We start from the raw sequence: 26,285 nt of genomic DNA on the forward strand, positions 1-26,285 counted from the left end.
ACATCACCGGGCTATGCTTTTTCATTAGGACCCGGGACCGTCTCAGGAGCTGCCAGAGACGAGTGTTGCGCCGCCAGACACAGCGTGGTTCCCCAGCACGTGCGCCAGGCCACGCTGGGGATTCCCCCGCCAGCACCGCATTCCAAATCAATGACGACACAGCTGTGACGTCCGCTCAGTCTCGGCCCCAGCAAATCAATCGTGAGTAGATCGTTCGGGGAGGGTCACGTGTCCGCGCTGACAGCTGAATCGATCGACGATCCGCAGCTGGGTACGGGGGTCGGTGTGTCTGACGGGAGGCGCTGCTTTCAATGGCCTTGCTCCACCGTGCAAGATGACTGATTATTGCGAGGAGCAGCGCAACGAGCTGGAGGCGCTGGAGTCCATCTACCCGGACTCGTTCACAGGTGAGCGGCGAGCCGCCGAGCAGGGAGAGGTGCTGCCCTCCGCTCTCTTAGGGGCCCGGCTAAGGCCCATCTGGTGACTGGCGTGGAGGCAATGCGGGGAAATGGGCGAGGGAGAGACCAGGAGAGAGCGAGGGACGGGAAAGTGAGGCGGGGGAGTAGAGGAGGCTGCGGATGGGAGGGGTGGGTTATGAGTTGGGGACGGTGTAGATGAGAAATGTCGGTGGGCGATGAGGAACGGGGTGGGGTGGAGGTGGTTGAGGGTGGGGTTGAGCTGAGGGTGGGGGGGGGCGAGATGAGGCCTTTTCCATTAAAGTGACAGATTGCAATAGTCTGTATTCCATGGACCTTAGAAGAATAGAGGGCTGTGTGGTGGGAAAATTCTAGGCAGCTTCTACAGTAGGTTACACGATCGTCACAACATTGTGGGCCGATGTGCTGTCGATTTTCAATGTTTCATGTTCTATTCAATGACGCTTGACAATGCCCCAGAATGCAAACTTCATTCTGATTCTGAGGGGGCAGATGGGGCCAAAATGCAGCCCACACATCGGCATCTTCTGCTATTTTCTCCATACACAGAGATTCCAAAGACTCCTAGATGTTACTTGTTTTTTTTCTCTCAGGAAGGTTTTGAAACTTCCTTGAACACTTCTCTCTGATGAGCAACATTCCCTCTAATACAGCTGTGTGAACTAACCATTGCTCTGAACAAGAAACTTTTACACGGCCTGAAAACTGAGCACGGTAGTTTGCTTTGTAATATGCCCACGATGAATTCCTAGAATGTGAATTGAAAAATCACATTTTTTTATCTATTAATGGAATGGTACGATTAAATACAGAACAACAGAAATCTTTCACATTTCGAAAACTTTTTCTAGCCATGCCCAATTCTAGCTGCATGGTAACAATTGCTATGTGCGCGGGAGCATTTCAGTTACTGCGCAGCCGCACAGCGTAAAAGGAGCAGTGCAGACAAGGACAGAAATTGGAATAGAGTGTTTGTGTGAGCATGTGAATGATGTTGCATTGCCAGCAGAGCTGACGGGGGTTTCAGGTCTCAATCTTTCAGCCATATTCTGGGGGTAAGGTGAGTGAGTTGCCCCAGAATGGACACGGCAAGCCCCTTCACCAGAGGTGCTACCTTTCCCTGGCCACCCCATACATCCCAATAGAATACAGTCACCAAATAAACTGAAAAATCTTAGTGTATCAGCAAAAAGTAAGTGGATTTATAAAGGGTAAATTATGCCACATACATGGCTATGGTTTTGTCTAAAGTGTTGGATGCGCTTGGGTGGTGGGGTGGAGATACAGCGGTGCAAGGAAGTTTGTGAATCCTGTAGAATTTTCTTTACTTCTGCATAAAAATGACAACATAAGAACGTAAGAAATAGGAGCAGGAGTAGGCCATCTGGCCCATCAAGTCTGCTCCGCCATTCAGTAAGATCATGGTTGTTCTGCCATGAACTCATCTCCACCCACCTGCCTTTCCCCATAACCCTTAATTCCCTATCCAACATTGTCTTAAACATATTTACTAAGGAAGCCTCCACTGCTTCATTGGGCAGAGAATTCTACAGATTCACCACTCTCTGGGAAAAGCAGTTCCTCCTCATCTCCACCCTAAATCTACTCCCCCAAATCTCGAGGCTCTGTCCGCTAGTTCTAGTCTCACCTACTAGTAGAAGCAATGTGATTGCAGCAGGACTTAGACAAATTGGAAAAATGGGCAAAAAAGTGGCAGATGGAATACATTGTTGAGAAATGTGTGATAATGCATTTTGGTAAAAGGAACAATAGTGCGGACTATTATCTAAATGGGGAGAAGGTTCAAACTTCAGCGGTGCAGAGGGATTTGAGAGCCTTGTGCAAGACTCCCTAAAGGTTAATTTACAGTCTGTGTTAAAGAAGGCACTTGCAATATAGGCATTTACTTCAAGGGGAATAAAATATAAACATAAGGAGATAATGCTGAGCCTTTATAAGACACTAGTTAGGCCACACTTAGAGTATTGTCAACAATTTTGGGCCCTGTACCAGTGGAAACAACCTTCCTGCCTCTATCTTATCTATCCCTTTCATAATCTTAGATGTTTCTATAAAATCTCCTCCCATTCTTCTGAATTCCGGTGAGTATAGTCGCAGGCTACTCAATCTCTCCTCATAGTCTAACCCCCTCATCTCTGGAATCAACCTGGTGAACCTCCTCTGTACCGCCTCCACAGCCACTACATCCTTCTTCAAGGAAGGAGACGAGATCTGTAAGCAGTACTCCAGGTGCGGCCTCACAGTACCCTGTACAGTTGCGGCATAACCTCCCTGTTCTTAAATTCAGTCCCTCTAGCAATGAAGGCCAACATCCCATTTGCCTTCTTGATAGCCTGCTGCACCTGCAAACCAACCTTTTGTGATTCTTTCACAAGCACTCCCAAGTCCGTCTGCACAGCAGCATGCCGCAATTTTTTACTATTTAAATAATAATCTGCTCTTCCATTTTTCCTTCCAAAGTGGATGTCCTGGCATTTACCAACATTGTACTCCATTTGCCAGACCCTTGCCCACTCACATAACCTATCTATATGTATGTCTCTGCAGACTCTCCGTATCTTCTGTACAATTTGCTTTTCCACTCAATTTAATATCATCAGCAAACTTAGATGCACTACACTCGGTCCCCTCTTCCAGATCGTTAATTGCGGGCCCAGCACTGACCCCTGAGACACACTGCTCCCTACTGATTGCCAACCAGAGTAACACCCATGTATCCCAACTCTCTGCTTCCTAATAGTTAACCAATCCTCCATCCATGCTAATACATCACCCCCAACTCTACATCCTTATCTTATGGATAAGTCTTTCATGTGGCACCTTATTGAACGCCTTCTGGAAATCCAAGTAAATAATGTCCATCTGTTCCCCTCTATCCACTGCACTTGTTATATCCTCAAAGAACTCCAGTAAGTTTGTCAAACAGGACCTGTCTTTGCTGAATCCTTGCTGCGTCTGCCTGATGGATCCATTTCTTTCTAGATGCTTCGCTATTTCTTCTTTAATGGCAGCTTCAAGCTGAAGCCTGTTGAGCCAAAGCTTTCAGTTCCCACTCACACAATGGCTGCTCTGCTTTGACCCTGCCTTACTTTTACTTGCTCCGGCTAATGAACCATGAATAAACCTGTGCAAAGCTCTCTCTGCGAATAGATTGGTCTGTCGCTAATGCGCCAAGCCCAGCGAAACACTCCTTTTTTGAAACTCTTCTCCTCAATCTGTGCAAAGCTCTCTCTGCATATCAGTTGGTCCGCTGCTAATGATCAGATCTTTTTGTCAGTTCTAAAACTAGATAAAGGGAACCCAATTAAGTAAATACATTATACTTGTTCATTTATTTATTGAGAAAAATGATCCAATATTACATGTATTTGTTAGAAAAAGTATGTGAACCTTTGCTTTCAGTAACTGGTTTGACCCCCTTGTCCAGCAAAAACTTCAACCAGATGTTTCCAGTAACTGTTGATCGGTCCTGCACATCGGCTTGGAGGAATTTGACGCCATCCTTCCTTACAAAGTTGCTTCAACTCTGGGATGTTGGTGGGCTTCCTTGCGTGAACTGCTTGTTTCAGGTCCTTTCACAACATTCCTTTAGGATTAAGGTCAGGACTTTGACTCGGCAGTTCCAAAACACAATTTTCTTCTTTATAGGCCGTTCTGTTGTTGACTTGCTTTTGCCTTTTGGATCATTGTTGTGTTATATTATCCAGTTTCTGTTAAGCTTCAGGTGACAGACTGCTACACTGACATTCTCCTGTAAAATGTCTTGTTACAATTTTGAATTCATTGTTCCCTTAATGATTACAAGCTGTCTAGACCCTGAGGCAGCAAAGCAGCCCCAAACCAGGATGCTCTTTCCACCATGCTTCGCAATTGGGATGAGGTTTTGGTGTTGGTGTGCAGTACCCTTTTCCCTCCAAACATAACAATCTGCATTTCTGCCAAACTGTTTAACTTTTGTCTCATCTGTCTACAGAACAGTGTCCCAGAAGCATTGTAGAACATCGGAATGGTCTTTTCCAAACTTGCGATGTGCAGCAATGTTTTGTTTTTGAAGAGCAGTGGTGTCCTTCCATGAACACCATTCTTCTTCAGTGTTTTTCTTATCGGGGACACATGAGCAAAGACTTCAACAAGCTCTAGAGATTTCTGCAGGTCTTTTGCTCTTACCCTTGGGTACTTTTTCACTTCCTTCAGCATTGCACATTGTGCTCTTGCTGTGATCTTTGCAGGATGCCCACTCCTAGGGAGAACAGCAATAGTACTGAGTTTCCTCCTTTTCTGGCCAATTTCTTTTAAGGTGGACTGATGAACATTCAGGTCTTTAGAAATGCTTTTGTAGCTTTTTCCAATGATCTACAATTCTTCTAAGTTCCTCCAAAAGTTGTTTTGATCGAGGCATGGTGCACATAAACAGCTCTTTCTTGAGAAGAGCAGGCCCTCTCAGTAACCTGACTTTGACAGGGCACCTCTACAACCCACAGCTCCAATCTCATCTCATTGATTGGAACACCTCACTCCAAATAGTTTTTGTAGAAGACATTACCCTAGAGGTTCATAATACATGGATCATTTTTCTCAATCAGAGAATCAATAAGTATAATGTTTTCTGTGTTATTTATTTAATTGGGTTCTCTTTATCCAATTTTAGGACTTGCTTGTTGATCTGATCATATTTTAGGACAGATTTATGCAGAAATAGAGAAAATTCTACAGGGTTCACAAACTTTCCAGCACCACTGTAGATCTCTACCCAAGCAGGTGTAAGATATTCCTTCCCTATCGGCAAGTTGTAGCGATCCCCTCCAACTGATCAAGGTCACGTGAAGCCATGAGAGCAGGTGGTGGATGGTCGTACGAGCAGGTGGTGGACATCACAAGTCCTGGTTATGCAACCACTGATGCCAGGCAGATAATCTCTGAAGAGTGTTGATAATGGTTGGGTGACCCGTCTTGTAAAACAAGGCACTGCCCAGAAGAAGGCAATGGCAAACCACTTCTGTAGAAGAAGTTTCTAAGATGATGGTGGATGTAGGAGATTTTGTTATTTACATTGACGTTTATTAAAAATATAAACTTCCTTATGAGACTCTGGTAACTAAATTTGAAGCTTCTGGAAGGCAGGTCATTGACTCGTCTGGGAAATTGAGTGACAAGCAGGCGCGCACGTTTCTCTTAACTGTCACATTGTTGGGTTCTCAAGTCAAGTCAGCTTTATTGTCATTTAACTATATACATGCATACCGTTAAATGAGACAACATTCTCCGAACCAGGGTATAGAGCACTGTAGCATACATAACATATAATATATGAAAGTGAGGATGAATTACACATAAGTAAAGTTCAAATATTATATGTCGTAAGGTGTGGCAGGGTTTCAGGAGCCTAATGGCTTGAGGGAAGACTGTTTCCCATCCTGACAGCATTACAAACAATTTTTGTCATTTAAAATCTGTGACCAATTAAATATCCTACTGAAATTCAGGCTTGACCATGATTTATGTATCTTTAGTTCCACTGGCAGTTCTGATGCACTTTCTATCTACATTTGGGGTAAGAATCAGTTTGGAATGTGGTAGGAAACAAGCACTCAGAGGAAGCGCACGCAAGTCAGAGGGAAAATGCAAATTCCATGCATTCGGTGTTCAGGATCAGATCAACAGTAGGTTCGTGAAACGATGAGGCCGCAGCACCATCCCTGTACAACTATGGAAGAGCAATTAAATAATTATTCTGGTTCCGTGTACGAGAGGAGATAAAGGCAATTTTCCAGAAATGTTAGGAACCAAGAATGTGATGAAGATGGTGAATAAGCTTTAAAATAGTTATGTTGCTCTATTTTTGAAGTGTAGGCAAGACAGAACGAGGACCTCTGGTCTATTTTATAGAGTCATAGAAAAGTACAGCACAGAAATCGGCTCTTCCATACAACCAGACAATAATGGCCCCGGTACCATTGTCATAATATGGATGATAAAGTGGATCTTCGTGAAACTTCTGTCAGGACTAAACAGCCCGGATACTAAAAGGATCCTTGACTGGTGTGTCTAGAATGGGGAATCAATTTCAAAATGCAGGGTAAAAAGATTGGAACTGGTGTAAGGAGTCTACGGCTTGAAATGGTCTACTCTTGACGCCATAGCCTCGCTGTCCACTTCTTCCTCTCCCACCTGGAAAACGATGCCTCATACACCAGGATGTTGTTATCAACCTCAGCTCGGCGTTTAACATGATCATCCCTCTGAGACTGGTGAGTAAACTATCCTCAACATCCTCCTCTAAATGGATCTTGGACTTGCTGATGGGAAAACCCCAGTCAGTCCAAGTTGGCAGCAATATCTCAGGCTTAATCACGTTGAACGCTGGTGCCCAGGGTGGCGAACTCAGCCCACTATTGTCTTACGGCTGCACTGCCAGATGGAAATGCAGCTCAAACTGCAAGTTTTCTGATGATGCAACAATTGTTGGCCTCATCAGCAACAGTGTACAGAGAACGGGAAGAGAGGTTTGTCCAGTGGGGTGCAAAAACAACCTGGGCGGGAAGAGGAGAGAGCAGCGCGCCACGTGTGTGCAGCCCTCCAGTAAAAATGATATCGTATTGGTTAAGTAGGGGCCGTGGACAATTCTGATTTGATGGAGACAGACGTGAAAGCACAGAGGAACATCTGGAGAAATTTCTGAAATGCAGGTTCGCTGCTGTTGTTACTGCGCGATCGAGAATCTTCCAGAGGGAAGGCCTCAAAATCCCCGGCTTTGCCTGTGTTGGCGACTGAGATTGAGGTCGAATCGTTCGGATAGAGATGGTACTTGGTGTCGGAGAGCTGATCGGAGGCTCCAAGTTTTCGGACGACTCAGAGTCGGACTGTGGTTGGGCATGGCAGGGAGAGTTTTTCTTCCTTCTCCCGTCTGCGTGAGATGTGGGACATTTGAGAGACTTTGAACTTTTACTGTGCTCATGGACTGTTCTTCATCGAGTTATGGTATTGTTGCACTGTTGTAACTATATTTTATAATTATGTGGTTTTGTTAGTTTTTTCAGTCTTGGTCTGTCCTGTGTTTTGTAATATCACACCGGAGGAAATATTGTATCATTTCTTAATGCGTGCATTACTAAATGACAATAAAAGAGGACTACGTGTCTTCATAATCTAATCTAATCTCAACATGGACAAGACAAAGGAAATCAGAATCAGGTTTATCATCAGTCTCATATGTCATAAAATGATATTTTTTGTCATAGCTGTACAGTGATACATAAAACTACTGCAGTGCTGTGCAAACGTCTTTGGCACCCGTGCTATATATACGTGGCTAAGACCTTTGCACAGTTCTGTATTACATTGAAAGAAGCCCGTAAGACATAGGAGTCTAAAGGGGCTGCCTTCTATTCCCCCCCCCATCCTAGACTCCCCACTACAGGAAGCATTCCCTCCATGTCCACCCTAATAGATTTCGTACAGTCATTTGCATTAACAACGAACACAATCAGGGATGTACTGAACACAACTGATAACCAGAGATGTACTGGCCGCAACTGGCTACCTGTTATGTACGTTTGCTAGCTTTTTAGTTGCTGTACCTACGTACTAATTTTCTATTAACTTCTTATTCTTCTAAGGAAACTAATATTTGTTTTTCCCTCTAGTGGTGTCGGAGAATCCTGCAAGTTTTACCATAAGGGTAACATCCGAAACGGGTGAAAATGAAGAAAGTAAGTGCCCTGAGTTTGGTTCAACTATATTTCCATGTGTCTTATTCAGTGTGGGATTAATATTATTGTTCCGTTTGATTTTATATAAGACCCACTTGTGTTCTATCTATTATTTGTACTTGTTTGTATGGAAGTATGGACACGTACTGGAAGTTGGTTTTATGGTTCCATGGCCTCCGTGTTACGCTAACAGTCTGTATTACAATGGACTGTACATAGTTCAAAGCTCTGCAGTTTAGAACAAGCACAGGAAATGCAGTTCTTGCTCACCACCAATAAATGCTGACTACTGACATAGTGTTGTGCGCAGGAGTGTAGCAGCTAGCGTTTACAGTGCCAGCGATTGGGGTTCAATTCCCACGGCTATCTGTAAGGAGTGTGTACAATCTCCCCCTGGACCACATGGGTTTCCTCCAGGTTCTCCGGCTTCCTCCAACAGTCCAAAGGTGTACAGTTAAAGGTTAGTAGGTTTGGGCGTGCTCTGTTAGCACCAGAAGATTGGTGACACTTGCGGACTGCCCCAGGCATGTCCTTGTTGGCTGTCGACAAAACATGTTTCACTGGGTGTCCCAATGTACGTGCAGCGAGTAAAGCTAATCTTTATCTTTACAACTGGATAACACTGGAGTACTTTGGAAATTTTGATGTTGCCATTGACTGTGTAACATGGCACCTACCATCTTCGATGATTTGCCTAATTACAAGTTTTTTGTAACGAGGCCAGTTGGGGTGGGATGGGCAGCATAGAGATATCTGGAGATTCCTGATTGTTTTCACAAAACCATGTGACGTCACAGTAGCACAGCCATTAGCACACATCTACTTCAGCTCGGGACGTCAGATTCGGAGTTCCTTTCCGGTACAGTAAGTAGTCTTTCATGACCATATGGATTTCCTCCAGATGCTGCGTTCCCCACCCACATTCCAAAGATGCACTGGTTAGTCGGTTAATTGGTCATTGTAAATCGTCCTGTGATTAGGCGAGGGTTAAATAGGTGGGTTGCCGGGTGTCGTGTCTCGTTGGGCCAGAAGGGCCTCTTCCATGCTGTATCTCAAAATAAATAAATGAAACAATAAGCTAAATAAATGGGTTGATGAAAGATAAAGGCAGGCAAGACCTTTGCCGCAACAGACGTGTGAGGCAGGTAGATGTTCTGTAGGTGGGAGTGTTTTATGACTGAAAAAATGCAGCTTTGGGAATGCAGCATGTCAGCATAATTGGGATTTGTAGTGAAGATGTGCAAAACAAAACTATTGGTAATCACACAGTGATATTAAATGGGGAATTGTAGAACAAGCTCATTGAGTGTTCGATGGCTCTGGGCCTGTAGTCACTGGAATTCAGAACAATGAGGGGTGACCTCGTTGAGGATCTGCCTCAGAAGGCAGTGGAGGCCAGTTCTCTGGATGCTTTCAAGAAAGAGTTAGATAGAGCTCTTAATGATAGCGGAGTCAAGGGATATGGGGAGAAGGCAGGAACGGGGTACTGATTGTGGATGATCAGCCATGATCACAGTGAATGGCGGTGCTGGCTCAAAGGGCTGAATGACCTACTCCTGCACCTCTTGTCTATTGCCTATTGACCTCATTGAAACCTATTGAATGGTGAAATGATGTGGAGAGGATGTTTCCTATGCTGATAGAGTCCAAGACCAGAGGACACTGCCTCAGAATAGAGGGGCGTCCTTTTAGAATGGAGATGGGAGGAATTTCTTTAGTCAGAGAGTAGTGAATATGTGGAATTCACAGGCAGCTGTGGAGACCGTATTTATGTATATTTAAGGCAGTGGTTGATAGATTCTTCATTGATCTAGGCCAAAAGGGATACGGAGAGAAGGCTAGAGATTGGGGCTGAGAGAAAAATTGAATCAGCCATGATGAAATGGTGAAGCAGACTTGATGGGCCAAATGGCCTAATTATACTCATTATCTTATGGTCTTATGGTCTAAAGCAACTTTCAGAGGACCTTAGAAGAATTGTAGAGATGCATGGAGCTGGAAAAGGCTACAAAGGCATTTCTAAAGCCCTGAGTGTTCATCAGTCCACAGAAAGAGAAATTGTCTACAAATGGAAGAAACTCAGTACTGTTGCTACTCTCCCTAGGAGTGGGCATCCTGCAAAGATCACACCAAGAGCACAATGTACAATGCTGAAGGAGGTGAAAAAGTACCCAAGGATAACAGCAAAAGACCTTGAACTTGCTAAAGTCTCTGTTTATGTGTCCACTGTCAGAAAAACACTGAACAAGAATGGTATTTGTAGAATGACACCACGGAGGAAACCACTGCTCTTCAAAAAAAAAAACACATCTCAAGTTTGCAAAAGACCATCTGGATGTTCCACAATGCTTCTGAGATAATGTTCTGTGGACAGATGAGACCAAAGTTGAAAAGTTGGACTTTTTGACAGAAATGCGCACTGCTATGGTTGGAGGATAAAGGGCACACTGCACACCAACACCAAAACCTCTTCCCAACTGTGAAGCACGGTGGAAGGAGCATCATGGTTTGGGGCTGCTTTGCTGCCTCAGGGCCTGGACAGCTTGCAATCATTGAGGGAACAATGAATTCAAAATTGTATTAAGACATGTTACAGGATAATGTTAGGGTAGTGGTCTGAGCATCTGAAGCTTAGTAGAAGTTGGATAACGCTGCAGGACAATGATCCGAAACACAAAAGTAAACCAACAATGGAATGGTTTAAAAAGAAGAAAATTTGTGTTTTGGAATGGCCGAGTCAGAGTCCAGACCTTAACCCAATTCAGATGCTGTGGCATGTGGCATGCAAGGTATCCCAGTAATATTGACGAACTGCAACTGGTCAATGGTCTAAAATTCCTGCTTGCCATTGTACAAGGGTTCACATACATTTTGCCAGCCTGGACTGTGAATGATTAAACAATGCGTTCAGTAAAGACATGAAAAGTACAACTGTGTGTGTTATTAGTTTAGGTAAATTGTGTGCGACTATTATTGTGACTTAGATTAAGATCAGACCACATTTAATGAGTAATTAAAGTAGAAATCCAGGTAATTGTAAAGGGTTCACATTTCCTGCAACTGTGTGCCTTTTTGAGGCATTGCTCCTTGAAGATGTCTTGGATGCTGGGGAGGCCAGTGCCCATGACGGAGCAGCTGACTTGAGTTCACAATTTTCTGCAGCTTATTTCAATCCTGTGCATGCCCTCCCCCTCCCCGCCCACACCAGAGGGTGATGCAACCAGTTAGAATGCCTATCTGTAGAGATATGCCAGTGTCTTTGGTGACATACCAAGTCTCACATTCCTAACAGGTAAGAGTGGTAAAGGAGGAGGATGTGATGGCAGAGGAGTAAGAATACACGGTGCTGCTCAGGCACAAATCATACCATGTATGGGCTTGATAATATCTGGAGAGGTTTTTGTAAGGAGTACACCCGTAAGGGATGGAGCCATTCACACTAACTAGGAAGGAAAATGTTCAAGGTGCCAGAAAGTGCTTGTTATGATCTAGAGCAGGGGTTCCCAAACTGGGGTCCTTGGTCCGCTTGCTTAATGGCATTTGTCCATGGCGTAAGAAAGATTGGGAGTCCTTCGTCTAGGTGAAATATGAGGACAAAAAAGAAGAAAGAGTATAGAAAGGTAGGAGATGAATGTGGGTGAAAACCAGGGAATAGAGGGATGCTCATGAGCAGATGACTGGACTGTTCTTCCTGTACCTGAGACTGCGCTTCTCGGTATTGTGGTCACAGAGAGAAGAACAGCAGAAAAATAATTCCTGATTCCACGCTCACAATTTTTGCATGGTAGGGGAATTGAGGGTTATGGGGAGAAGGCAATAGGTGGTGGAGATGAGACCATGGCCAGATCAGCCATGATCTCATTGAAAGTTGGAGCAGGCTCGACGGGCCAGATGCACAGAGTCTTGTCATCTTCAGAAGTTTTCTGATGACTCTGCCATAGTTGGATGCATCAGCAAGGGAGATGAGGCTGAGTACGGGGCTACGGTAGGAAACTTTGTCACATGGTGTGAGCAGAATTATCTGCAGCTTAATGTGAAAAAGACTAAGGAGCTGGTGGTAGACCTGAGGAGAGCTAAGGCACCGGTGACCCCTGTTTCCATTCAGGGGGTCAGTGTGGACATGGTGGAGGATTACAAATACCTGGGGATACGAATTGACAATAAACTGGACTGGTCAAAGAACACTGAGGCTGTCTACAAGAAGGGTCAGAGCCATCTCTATTTCCTGAGGAGACTGAGGTCCTTTAACATCTGCCGGACAATGCTGAGGATGTTCTACGAGTCTGTGGTGGCCAGTGCGATCATATTTGCTGTTGTGTGCAGACACCAACAGAACCAACAAACTCATTCGTAAGGCCAGTGATGTTGTGGGGATGGAACTGGACTCTCTGACGGTGGTGTCTGAAAAGAGGATGCTGTCCAAGTTGCATGCCATCTTGGACAATGTCTGCCATCCACTACATAATGTACTGGGTGAGCACAGGAGTACATTCAACCAGAGACTCATTCCACTGAGATGCAACACAGAGCGTCATAGGAAGTCATTCCTGCCTGTGGCCATCAAACTTTACAACTCCTCCCTTGGGGGGTCAGACACTCTGAGCCAATAGGCTGGTCCTGGACTTATTTCCTGGCATAATTTACATATTACTATTTAACTATTTATGGTGTTATTACTATTTATTATTTATGGAGCAACTGTAATGAAAATCCAATTTCCTCTGGGATCAATAAAGTATGACTATGACTATTTGGAACTGAAATGAAGAGAAATTTCTACACGGAGGGTGTGACATTCTCTACCCTGAACCTTGGCCATTAAGTTCATTCAAACATTTTTGAAGATTTCATGATATCAGAGATTTGTGAATATGATAGTGCGGAAAAATGGGTAAAGGTCAGTCATGATCCTGATGACTTTGAGTAGATTTGAAACCTAATACCATTCCTAATTGTTTTCTTGATGCAACACACATCAAAGTTGCTAGTGAACGCAGTAGGCTAGGCAGCATCTCTAGGAAGAGGTGCAGTCGACGTTTCAGGCTGAGACCCTTCATCAGGACTAACTGAAGGAAGAGTTAGTAAGAGATTTGAAAGTGGGAGGGGGAGATCCAAAATGATAGGAGAAGACAGGAGGGGGAGGGATGGAGCCAAGAGCTGGACAGGTGATTGGCAAAGGAGATATGAGAGGATCATGGGACAGGAGGCCCAGGGAGAAAGACAAGGTGGGGGGGGGAACCAGAGGATGGGCAAGGGGTATAGTCAGAGGGACAGAGGGAGAAAAAGGAGAGAGAGAGAGAGAGAGAAAAAGAATGTGTGTATAAAAATAAATAACGGATGGGGTACGAGGGGGAGGTGGGCCATTAGCAGAAGTTAGAGAAGTCACTGTTCATGCCATCAGGTTGGAGGCTACCCAGACGGAATATAAGATGTTATTCCTCCAACCAGAGTGTGGCTTCATCTTGACAGTAGAGGAGGCCGTGGATAGACATATCAGAATGGGAATGGGATGTGGAATTAAAATGTGTGGCCACTGGGAGATTTTTCTTGATGTTCCTGTCCAGTGCTCTTTTTGTCAAACCACTAGATGGCAGTATAGGCCATGTAATGGATCTGCCAGAGATTTTGCAGGCCTTTGGTAGTAAGTTATAAATCATAAACAGAAGAAAGTCTTCAGATTCTGGAAATCCAGAGCAGAGCACCCAAAATGCTGGAGGAGCTCAGCAGGTCAGGCAGCATCATGGAAAGGAATAAACAGTCGACATTTCAGGCTGAGTCCTTCCTTCAGGACCGGAGAATAAGGGGGAAGACGACAGAATAAAAAGGTTGGGGAGGGTATGTAGGTGATAGGTGAAGGCATCAGACATAGGAACAGTTAGGCCGTTCAGCCCATCAAGTCTGCTCTGCCATTCCATCATGGCTGATCCCAGATCTCGCTCAACTCCATACACCCGCCTTCTTGCTCCTCATGTTAAACTGCTTCATTTCCAGAATCACCCTCGTGAACCTCCTGTAGACTCTCTCCAATGACACCCCGTCCTTTCTGATATATGGGGCCCAAAACTGTTGACAGTACTCCAAGTGCGGCCTGACTAGTGTCTTATAAAGACTCAGCATTATCTCCTTGCATTTATATTCTATTCCCCTTGAAATAAATGCCCACATTGTGTTTGCCTTCTTTACCACAGACTCAACCTGTAAATTAACCTTTGGGGAGTCTGGCACGAGGACTCCTAAGTCCCTTGTGACGGGATCCTGAAGTACCCCTATGAACTGTGCTTTTGAAAAGAGAGAGAGAGAGAGTTATTTAACACCAACAGCTTGTTTGTAAGACAGAGAGAGAGACGAAGACTAACGATTGGACTGTCAATTTAAGGCACTGGAAGTAACTTTGGATTTCTACTGAGTTGGAGACAGCACCGAGCAGCTCGTAGGTTGCTATGGTGACCGAAGGCGGTGTTATATAATGGACACTCGATGTTATGATTTTTGGCAGGTTGTTGACACTTTCTTCAAGGATTTTTGCCTGCTTGCATTTCTTCACAGAGGGAGGAAGGAGGAGTTATTTGAATGACAGGTGGTACCCAGTACGATGAGAGGAGTAGAAGGTCAGATGATACAGACCTCAGACACATGTTCTGGACACTGAATGAGCTTTGTTGTGCCCGCAGGAAAAGTGGGTTTTGGAGGATCGATCAGGCGGATCGATCCATCGTTCTTGCAGTGGAAGGGTTGACTGGTGGGGAATTGTCCATGTGTCCACCCTCGCCTGAGGGATAGCTCCACCACAGAAAACCGGTACCCTTTGTTAAAGTTACAGACAGTGACTTTTAAAGGATTTCGAAGGACAACGGGAAGATCGACGGCGTCAGCTCACCTGAAGACTCAAATCTCTCTCTCTCTCTCTCTCTCTCTCTCCATCACTACTCAACTCAATACTAAGAAATGAACTGAACTGAACTTTACTCATCATCGTGAGACTGTATCTTTTTACCCCTAGACTTAAAGAAGCTTGGTTTTTCATACACATATTTCCACACTTACTGATATACTTACTTACATATGTAATCATTGCTAGCCTGTTTGATTTATCCACATTTATATTACTGTATTGTGTAGTTACTAATAAATATTATTAGTTAATAGCAATGCTGGACTCCAAAGTGTTTTCTATTTCTGCTGGTTCTTTATTCCCATTAGGGGGTTCGTGACACCCTCTACACCTGTGACATTTGAACTTTCGTCCCGTTTAGGTAATAGTCTGCACTATTGTTTCTTTTACCAAAATGCATTATCATACCAATTTCCCAACACTGTATTCCATCTGCCACTTTTTTGCCCATTCTTCCAATTTGTCTAAGTCCTGCTGCAATCACATTGCTTCCTCAGCACTACTGACCCCTGTCTTCGTACCATCCGCAAACTTTACCACAAAGCCATCAATTCCATTATTCAAATCATTGACAAACAATGTGAAAAGTAGCAGTCCAAATACTGACCCCTGAGGAACACCACTAATTGCTGGCAGCCAACCAGAAAAGGCCCCCTTTATTCCCACTCACTGCCTCCTGCCTGTCAGCCATTCCTCTATCCACGCCAGTATCTTTCCTATAATACCATAGGGTTTTATCTTGTTAAGCGTCCTCATGTGACACACCTTATCAAATGCCTTCTGAAAATCCAAGTAAATAACACCCACTGCCTCTCCTTTGCCCACCCTGCTTGTTACTTCCTCGAAGAATTCTTAACAGAATTGTCAGGCAAGAATTCCCTTTACAGAAACTATGCTGACTTTGATTTAGTTTATCATTAGTCTCAAAGTACCCCGAAACTTCACCCTTAATAATAGACTGCAACACTTTCCCAACCACTGAAGTTAGGCTAACTGGCCTATAATTTCCTTTCTTTTGCCTTCCTCCCTTCTCATAGAGTAGAGTGACATTTGCAATCTTCCAGTACTCCAAGATCATGCCAGAATCAAGTGATTCTTGAAAGATCGTGATCAATACATCTGTTATTTCTTCAGCAACCTCTCTCAGGACTCTGGGGTGTAGTCCATCTGGTTCAGGTGACTTATCCACCTTAAGACCTTTGAGTTTCCCTAGCACTTTTTCCTTTGTAACAGCAATGGCACTCACTCCTGCTCCCTGACTCTTACGGACCTCTGGGACACTGCTCGTGTCTTCCACAGTGAAGACAGATGTAAAGTACCAATTAAGTTTATCTGCCATTTCTTTGCCCCCATTACTACCTCACCAGCATCATTTTCCAGTGGTCAAATATCAACTCTCACCTCCCTTTTACTCTTCATATAACTGAAAAAAACTTTTGGTATCCTGCTTTATATTATTAGCTAGTTGCTGTCAGATTTCATCTTTTCCCTTCCTATAACTTTTTTAGTTGCCTTTTGTTGGATTTTAAAGGCTTCCCAATCATCCAACTTCCCACTCTCTTTTGCTACCATGTATGCTCTTTCCTTGGCTTTTATGCAGTCCTTACCTTCCTTTGTCAGCCACAGTTGCCTACCCTTGCTATTCGAGAACAACTACTTCTGTGGGACCTGTGCCCAGAATCTTCAGCTATCTCTGCTCTGCCATCATCCCTGCCCGGATCCCCCTTCAATCCACCTGAACAATCTCCTCTCTCATGCCTCATGGGTGGGAAAGGCAAAGAGCTGGTGAAGAAGGAATCTGATAGGAACAAGGTGGCAGCCAACACAAGTTCCCAGGAGGGGCGTGTGGCTGTGGTAGCGTGTCTGGGTGAGTACATGGTCGAAGAATCAGAGTAGCAGCAGAGAAGGAGCAATGAGAGAGGGTTTCACTGAACTGCTGTCAATGATCAGATTTACACGTATTCAGGGTAGGCGGCCCTCGAAGAGATTTCGCAGTGGAAAAGCAAATCATAAACACGAGAAAGTCCTCTGAGTTCCTCCAGCATTCTGTGTGTGTTGCTGTGGTTAAAAATGCTACGTTATATTTTCCATTCACAAGTTAAACCTTTTTTTTTTGGTCTCTTTTGTGTGTAATGTTGGATGTTCTAATCCAGTGACTCTCAACGGGGTAGGTTATGTGTCCTAAGGGGGCATTAGGGGGAAGTAGAATTCATTGGGGGGGGGGATATGATTCTTACCTCCCCCTAAGCGACACCCACCTAACTGGCACTATAATTATGATACCATATGTGATTGATCAATCGTGCTAACTGGAATAGTATAAAGGTAGCTTGCCGAACACCAGCTCCATCCCGACAAACATTTAGATTCCAGTCTGAATCCTCGTCAATGTAATTTTCACTGTTGTGATCGTCTTCATCTTCACCTCACCGTTCCTTTGCGTGCTGCCACCATCTTCAGTCTGTGTCAACTCACTGCCATCGTCAACATCCGATAGGCATTTCCAGTTTGTGTTAATTTTTTATTTTAATTTAGCCTCGTTAATGATGGATAAATGCGTATGGCACAATTTCTACATATGAAGGCGGTGAGGCCTTGAATTCTAATCCTGCTAAGAAACAGGAACTACAGATAGTGTGTCAATACAATGTTAAATACCTGGAGTATGGTTTTATTTCATTCCCATCAGACCAGCAACGGCCCATGTGTCTTATTTGTACAGTCTAATAAAGCCATGAAACCATCAAGATTGCAGGAACTCTTCCGTAAAAGACACCCTGAAAAGGCTACTTATGCCATTATTCAGTTCCAGAAGATGAAAAAAGCATTTGCACACTCAAGTCATTTGTTGAGAAAGCTAAAAATGACCTTGCTAGTGGTCTCATTGCTTCTTAAAACACTTCCAAACTGATAGCAAAGTGTGGAAAATCTCATACAATTGGTGGAAGATTAATAATGCCTGCTTTATCAGAAGTGCTCACCAGTGTTCTCAGAATGGATACCAGTATTTTAAAATCAATTCTTCTGACTAATAACTCTGTAGCTCAATGTACTGACAAAATGAGTGAAGACATTGAATAACAACTGTGCACGGAGCTACAAAAACAGAATTTGAGATACAACTCGATAAGTCAACTGTGCGAGAAAGCGAGACATTGCTAATGGCATATGTATGGTGTGACACATAGATGTTAGCTGTCCTGTGTGATCAGCAGTTGGTCTGCCACCTGTCTTCGGGAGAGAGAGAGATAAGGAAGACAATGGAGCAGCATTTGGAGATGTGTAATGAAGGGACGGGAGAGAGAGCTGTCAAGAGCGGCTCCCCCTTTGAACCTTGAACTGTTTGAAGTGATGGACAGGCGATACCCCAGCAGGGGGATAAAAAGGGACAGGTTTGCTAAGGCAGGACACACACACGACACCCGAGGTAACGAGACCCTGGAAGCGGTGCGCCTCTCACAAGTCGGTGGGAAGCTTTTGGACGGCTGATCGCGGGATTAAGCCATAAACGCACAGGGTGGAAAGGCACGATCGGCGGGAACCTGGTGTGTGTCCACCCTTGCCTGGGTGCCAGGTTCAGCGCAGGGAAACGATCGTATCTGGAAACGGAGGGGTCACGGTTGGTGACCTCAGATGACATCACAAAGGACTCGCCCGAAAGCTGACTGCGAAGGTCTGTGTGTGGAAGCTGTGTTGAATATTCATTTGTTTTGCTCTCTCTCCTCTTCCCCACCACTGTCCATCGCCATCGCAACGATTACTGCGAACTGAACTAAATTGAACTGGACTTTGTGTCACTTTGAAACTGGTCATTTACCCCTAGACAATGATAGAGCTTGATTGATCCTGAATTCTGTGTACATGTATGTTTATCATTGCTGAACTGTTGCATTCATTATCCTTTTGATTAGAGTACTGTGTTGCTTGTTTCTTTAATAAAACTTCCTTAGTTCTAGTAATCCAGACTCCAACTGAGTGATCCATTTCTGCTGGTTTGGCAACCCAGTTACGGGGTACGTAACATAAGTGGGGTTCTCGTCCGCGATTTTGAACGCTAAATTTGGGACGGAGTAAATTGATTGGGTCAAAATTCCCGAAAGAAAGAAAAGACAAACAGCAGAAATGGAGGCTGAGGAATTTATAAAGGCGCCGACCTTGGAGGCATTAGAGGATGCCAGGAAATCGGAATTGGTAGCTGTGGCCAAACTGTTGAATCTTGCTAAGGGGAAGTCGACAATGAGGAGAGAGGAGATACACAGAGCTATCGTAGAGCACTATGTATCTAAAGGTGTGTTTCCCCAAGGGGAGCTGGAGGTGGTGTCTATTGAAAAACCTGCTGGAGACGCGGTACAGGTGCAGCTTGAAAAACTGAGACTCGAGCACGAGTTCTGGGTACGGCAGTTGGAGCAAGAAGAGAAAGAGAGGGATAGACAGTTGGAGCGAGAAGAGAAGCAGAGAGAGTTAGAAAGGCAGGAGAGAGAGAGAGAAAGGCAGTTGCAGCGAGAGGAGAAACAGAGGGAAAGGGAATTCGAGTTGGAGAAGTTAAGGATAAGGGCAGAGCAGGGGCTCGTGCCGAACCAAGGTGGAGTGTTCCGGGCGACCCAGGAGGTTAGGCTGGTTCCCCCATTTGACGATACCGACGTGGATCGGTACTTTCTCCATTTCGAAAAAGTGGCTATAAGTCAGGACTGGCCGAGGGATAAGTGGGTTGTTTTGCTTCAGAGTGTACTTAAAGGAAAGCCCAAGAAGCTTACTCAGCTTTGTCCGCGGAAGATGCCCAGAGGTATGAGGTGGTGAAAGAGGCCATCCTCAGGATTTATGAGTTGGACCCAGAGGCATACCGGCAGAGGATCCGGAATGCGAGGAAGCAGTGGGACCGCACGTATTTGGAGTTTGCCCGTGAGATGCAGACATATTGTGAGCGTTGGTGCGCCTCGAAAGGGGTAGAGGGGGATTATGACAGACTGCTGCAGCTGATCCTGATTGAGCAGTTTAAAGGTTGTGTCCCTGAGGGTATGAGACCCTACCTAGATGAGAAAGAGGCAGCCACTTTAGCCGCAACTGCTAAGTTAGCGGATGAGTATGCGTTGACGCATAAAATGAAGTTTGTCCCGAGTAAAGGCTACCAGAAGGGTCGTCAGGACGGCGGGGAGAGTCCGCCAGAAAAGTCAGTAAGTAAGCCGGGGACTAGTGAGAAGGATAAGGTAGACCGGGAGCAGTCTGGCAGGAAGTCTCCTGGGGTCGTCTGTTATAATCGTGGGAAAGTTGGACACTTTGCGTCCAGGTGCTTTGCCCCAAAGAAGGAGATGGAAAAGGAAAAATGGGGGTTCCGACTGGCTGTATTGAGCTGGCAAACCAACCTCCAGGAGAGGGGAGGTCAGATAAGGTTCGGGAAGGGCACAAGAGGTTTATCTCGGCTGGATTGGTGTCAGTGAAGGAGGGTTTAAAACCAGTTCCAGTGTGGATCTGGAGAGACACGGGAGCGTGTCAGTCACTGATACTGAAGAGTGTATTAGAGTTTAGCTCAAAGACCCGGACTGGGGAGGTCAAGGTCAAAGGTATTGGGGAAGGGACAGAGTCAGTCCCTTTGCACCAGATACACTTACAAAGCAACCTGGTCTCTGGACTAGTCACGATCGGGGTGAGGTCCGAATTACCGATGAAAGGCGTGGAAGTCTTGCTCGGTAATGACATCGCCGGGGGAATCGTGTTCCCAGCCGTGAGATTGACAGGTCAGCCTGCCAGCATTGAGGCCCAGCCCATGGACTCACAGGTTCATCATGGGACTGCGGTAGTAAATTTAGCTGAGACGTTTCTGCCAACCTTGTACGAGACGGGGGTAGAAAATGAAAAGAAGGAGTGTAGTGAGACAAGAGGTAGTGAGGAAGCTGGGACAGGCGTAGCAGTAGCCAGGAAAGAATTTGTGCAGACGCAGGAGCGAGACGAGGGGCTGATGGTTTTGGCAGAGACAGCTCTCTCTGTCACAGCTTTAACAAGGGAACTAGTAGGCTATTGTGTGGAGGAGGAAGTGCTAAGGAAGCAAGGGAGACCAATTACCGTGCCCGCAGATGAGGAATGGGGGGTGGTGCAAAAGAGTTATGGGGATGAGGTTTTTAACCTGGCCCACGAGGTACCCCCCGGTGGACATTTTGCGGTACTGGAGGGAACAGTTGGTGGAACCATGAAAGAGGTTTACCGGCTGCTCAGGGGGAAGGATATTATTGATTATGACCGACGCAAACTGAGACGGTCACAGGCTTTTGATATGCTAACAAACCTAGTCGGTGTTAGCACGGAAATCAATGAAGCTAGGGTCCCCCCGATAAGAGAAAAAAACCATTTTGAAAAGATGAGTATGGTATCGACCAGATGGGAGAAGGCTATTGTTTTGGCCAGGTCTGCTGATAAGGTCTCTCCCTTAATCCCCGAACAAAGCGACTCTTTAGGAGGAGTAATTAAATGACTCGCACCCGTGTGTTTGATTGTCCCGAGGCGATGCAAAGAACTGGGACGTTGGGTGGTGTCTGTTACAATAGGTCAGCCTAGTAAGAAACATTCATATAGAATGAGTAATTCAGTGACTAAAGGGCTGACGAACACAGAGGTGTGTATTGGCAATTTAATACGGCTGTCTGAAGCCAGCTTGATAGTGAACCTTGAAAAAAATGAGTTCGGCCACACGATGGTCACTTACCTGGGAATTGTGGTGACACGGGCAGCTGGCAGCGATGCAAGCTACAGTGCAGGCTATCGCTGACCTCCCAACCCCGACGGACAAGAGGGCCCTCAGAAGGCTCTTGGAGATGGTGGGGTACTGTAGGAAGTTTTGCGATAACTCTGCGGTCACTACCCCCTCCCCCTCCTACTAAGCCCTTGCGAGAGAAAACTAAGTCGGAATGGGACGACCCTTGTTATTGTGGTCCGGGACAAAACCAAATGAGAGGTTACATTGATCGCAATTCATCAGTGTTTTTGGCCACTATGAAGTTTGCTGAGTTGGAGCCTGGTCCAAGGGATTATTAATAACATATAAAAGGAACAGAAAATGTGATGGCTGACTGTCTGTCAAGGTGTTGACAACTTCAAACTCGCTGTGTTAGCCAAATAGCTGATAAAGATGTATATTTGTGTGTGTATCAAATAATGTATTTATGTTTGTAATTTTTACCCCCTGGTAAAAATCCTTAAAGGGGGGAAGTGTGACAAGAATACACATAGATGTTAGCTGTCCTGTGTGATCAGCAGTTGGTCTGCCACCTGTCTTCGGGAGAGAGAGAGATAAGGAAGACAATGGAGCAGCATTTGGAGATGTGTAATGAAGGGACGGGAGAGAGAGCTGTCAAGAGCGGCTCCCCCTTTGAACCTTGAACTGTTTGAAGTGATGGACAGGCGATACCCCAGCAGGGGGATAAAAAGGGACAGGTTCGCTAAGGCAGGACAAACACACAACACCCGAGATAACGAGACCCTGGAAGCGGTGCGCCTCTCACAAGTCGGTGGGAAGCTTTTGGACGGCTGATCGCGGGATCAAGCCATAAACGCACAGGGTGGAAAGGCACGATTGGCGGGAACCTGGTGTGTGTCCACCCTTGCCTGGGCGCCAGGTTCAGTGCAGAGAAACGATCGTATCTGGAAACGGAGGGGTCACGGTTGGTGACCTCAGATGACATCACAAAGGACTCGCCCGACAGCTGACTGCGAAGGTCTGTGTGTGGAAGCTGTGTTGAATATTCATTCATTTTGCGCTCTCTCCTCCTCCCCCCACTGTCCATCGCCATGGCAACAATTACTGCGAACTGAACTGAACTAAATTGAACTGGACTTTGTGTCACTTTGAAACTAGTCATTTACCCCTAGACAACGATAGAGCTTGATTGATCCTGAATTCTGTGTACATGTATGTTTATCATTGCTGAACTGTTGCATTCATTATCCTTTTGATTAGAGTACTGTGTTGCTTGTTTCTTTAATAAAACTTTCTTAGTTCTAGTAATCCAGACTCCAACTGAGTGATCCATTTCTGCTGGTTTGGCAACCCAGTTACGGGGTACGTAACAATGGTTTATCAAAAATGACCAAGATAACAATGAAGAGTTTGAAAGCTTGCTACTTCACACTGAAATGCTTTGCCTGTCAAAAAGCTGCTGCTTAAAAGGTAGTGTTGAGGAAACAGGTAGGCTGCAGAAGGACTTAGACAGATTAGGAGAATGGGCAAGGAGGTGGTAAATGAAATAGTGTTCTAAAATGCATGGTCATACATTTTGGTTGTAGAAATAAATGTGTAGACTGTTTTCTAAATGGAGAGAAAATCCAAAAATCTGAGATGCAAAGGAACTTGGGAGTCTTTGTGCAGAACAGCCTGAAGGTTAACTTGTAGGTAGAGACGGTGAGGAAGGCAAATGCAATGTTAGCATTCATTTCAAGAGGTCTAGAATACAAGAGCAGGGATGTGATGCTAAGGCTTTATAAGGCACTGGAGAGGCCTCACTTTGAGTATTGTGAATAGTTTTGGACTCCTCATCTAAGAAGTGCTGGTATTGGAGAGGGTTCAGAGGAGGTTCACAAGGATGATTCTGGGAATGAAAGGGTTATCATATGAGGAATGCTTGGTAGCTCTGAGTCTACTCGCTGGAATGTAGAAGGATGAGGGGGGATCTCATTGAAACCTTTCGCATGTTGAAAGGCCTAGTTATGGTAGATGTGGAAAGGATGTTTCCCATGGTGGGGAAGTCTAGAACAGGACGCAGCCTCAGATAGGAGGGCACCCGTTTAAAACAGAGATGTGGAGAAATTTCTTTTGCCTGAGGGTGGTGAATTTGTGGAATTTATTACCACAGGCAGCTGTGGAGCCAGGTTGTTGGGTGTATTTAAGGCAGAGCTTGATAGATTCTTGATTGGACAAAGGTTACGGGGTGAAGGCCGGGAAATGGGTCTGAGGAGGGGAACAAAGGATCGGCTGTGATTGAATGGTGGGGCAGAGTTGATGGGCCAAATGGCCTAATTCTGCTCCTATGTCTTATGGTCTTATGTTAGCATATGGTAGACATGTTTTTACACTATGGAAGCACTAAGAAGTATATTGTGCCTGAGAGGGGCATTGGCAAGTATGAAAGTGTTTTGGAAACTGGGGAGGATCATTGGGCTAAAAAAGATTGGGAAACACTGCTGTAATCAAAAGCAGATCAATCTGTTTGAATTCAGGAAAAAGTGGAACAGCCCAGTGTAATAAAAAGCAAATGCAGTATGAAAAATAGCTTTGAGTCCTGCACTTGACTATATTTTATTTCCTCTTACTGCCATTTCTTCGATTACAACCTTCGTAGCAGTGTTAAGCCTCAGTAATTTTAAAAGACATCAGTAATCAGCAACCTCGTATCTCCCTTCCTCTTTGACTCCCTCTACACCCATCTGTGTATTAAGTTCTTTTTCTAAATTATTTGGATTGGACTTAAAGAAAAAGATGAGGGAAGTTGATAGATAGGTAGATAGATATACTTTATTGATCCTGAGGGAAATTGGGTTTCATTACAGCTGCACCAACCAAGAATAGAGCGTAAATATAGCAATACAAAAACCACAAACAATCAAACAACAAAATGCAAACTATGCCAGATGGAAATAAGTCCAGGACCAGTCTATTGGCTCAGGGTGCCTGACCCTCCATGGGAGGATCTGCAAGTTCGACGGCCACAGGCAGGAACGACCTCCCGTGCTGCCCAGTGTTGTATCTCGGTGGAATACGGCCGGAGTCCAACAGTAAAATGTTCAATATCCGGGCTACAAACACATTCCTCGATCGTAATATGACCCGGATTGCACCATCTGTTGTTAACCAGAACAGTAAGCACCCAACTCCTTTACGCTTACCGCTCTCAGTGCACCTCCGGTCAGCCAGAACGGTCTGGAAACCCTCCATGGAAAAGTTTTGATCGGGTGTGTCCTCGTGCAGCCCCAGTGAAACACATAACATTGCACTCCTGAAATGTTCTCTGAGTCCTGGCTAGCGCCGTGAACTCATCCATTTTATTACCCACCGAACTCCTCTTCTCCATAAGTCTCTGTTGTCTCGACCCGGTCCTCTTTCCTCGACTTTGTGATCCCCGTCTGCATCCTTTGTGTGTTTTCCTCCAGATTTCAGCAGGAGTGTCCGCCGCTCTGCTTGCTAAACCGGCCGGCATTAGCGCAAACAGCTGGTCCCTGGAATACACAATGCGACCATGCTTCTGTCCCGCTAATGAGACGTGTCAGAATGTAACTATTTCCAGTGCTAAAATCCCAAATAAACCTCTTTCTACCAGCATGTTAGAGAGGGTGCAGCTTCGACGTGTTACCGTGAAAAAAAATGTGTGCTCATTTTCCAATAACAGAATGTTACTTATTCAAATTATCTCTTTATCAGCAGTTGAAGCAACCCTCCAATTCACATATGTGGAGAAATACCCAGATGACCCTCCGAAGTTTGAAATTGCCACACATGAGAATCTTCAGAACTCTGATACTGCAGATATAATGTCACTGTTAACTGAGCAGGTAAGTGAAGTAAAGGCACAAAGTAAAGGTTTCCTTTTCAGCATAGAGTACGTAGAGTTCACCAAAGAAAATTTGACAAGTTGAGTTGCATTCCTATAGAAGATTGTTCTGTTTTCCTGATGAGAATGCATCCTGCCCAGTGTAGGAGTCTCAGAACTAGGTTTCATAAGGTGCTTCATCCCAGACTATGTAGAGAGGGTTCAACTGGTAAATGCAAGCAGGCTTTTTCACTGGCTGAGATTAGGTCATGGGTTAAAGATGAAAGGTGAAATGTTAAGGGGAATTCACTCACTCAGAGGAGGGTGAGAGTGTGGAACGAGCTGCCTGTAGGAGTGGGTAGGTACATGGATGGGAGGGGTCCGGACGGCTATGGTCCAGGTACAGGTTGATGGGCCTAGTCAGAATAGTCTGGCACCAGGTAGATGGGTTGAAGAACCTGTTTCTGTGCTGTAGTGTTCTATGACCATTATTTTTCTTACATAAATCAGTGGAAATGCAGTATTGCAATCAAAGGAAAGCACATAATGTGGATCCAGAATTGAATTAACTCAAGTAAAATAATAATTCTGGTACTTAATATTCACTTCAGGCTAATAAAAGTTCCTTTCTGTCTGATTGGCAATAACACATTACTCAAAGGCTGAGCAACAGATGGCAGCTGTCATTTCACTTTCTATTTTTCCTCCAGGTTGGTAT

The 26,285-nt window shown here is 45.0% G+C and overlaps 1 protein-coding gene across 2 annotated transcripts in view; it reads left to right on the top strand.

Annotated features, from left to right (window-relative positions):
• The first annotated feature begins 219 nt into the window (after positions 1-219).
• rwdd1 (RWD domain containing 1) overlaps positions 220-26,285 on the top strand; it is a 41,900-nt gene continuing 15,834 nt past the window's right edge. Inside the window, exons 1-3 of one of the 2 annotated variants that reach the window (XM_072251630.1) lie at positions 220-407; positions 8,102-8,167; positions 25,462-25,589. In XM_072251630.1, coding sequence (XP_072107731.1) covers positions 335-407; positions 8,102-8,167; positions 25,462-25,589 — 267 coding nt within the window. In that variant the 5' untranslated portion in view covers positions 220-334. Of the gene's footprint in view, positions 408-8,101; positions 8,168-25,458; positions 25,590-26,285 lie in introns of both variants that reach the window. The other variant, XM_072251629.1, reaches the window with a different exon arrangement.

Source organism: Mobula birostris, chromosome 2 (assembly GCF_030028105.1).
Source record: "Mobula birostris isolate sMobBir1 chromosome 2, sMobBir1.hap1, whole genome shotgun sequence".
Taxonomy (NCBI): Eukaryota; Metazoa; Chordata; class Chondrichthyes; order Myliobatiformes; family Myliobatidae; genus Mobula; species Mobula birostris.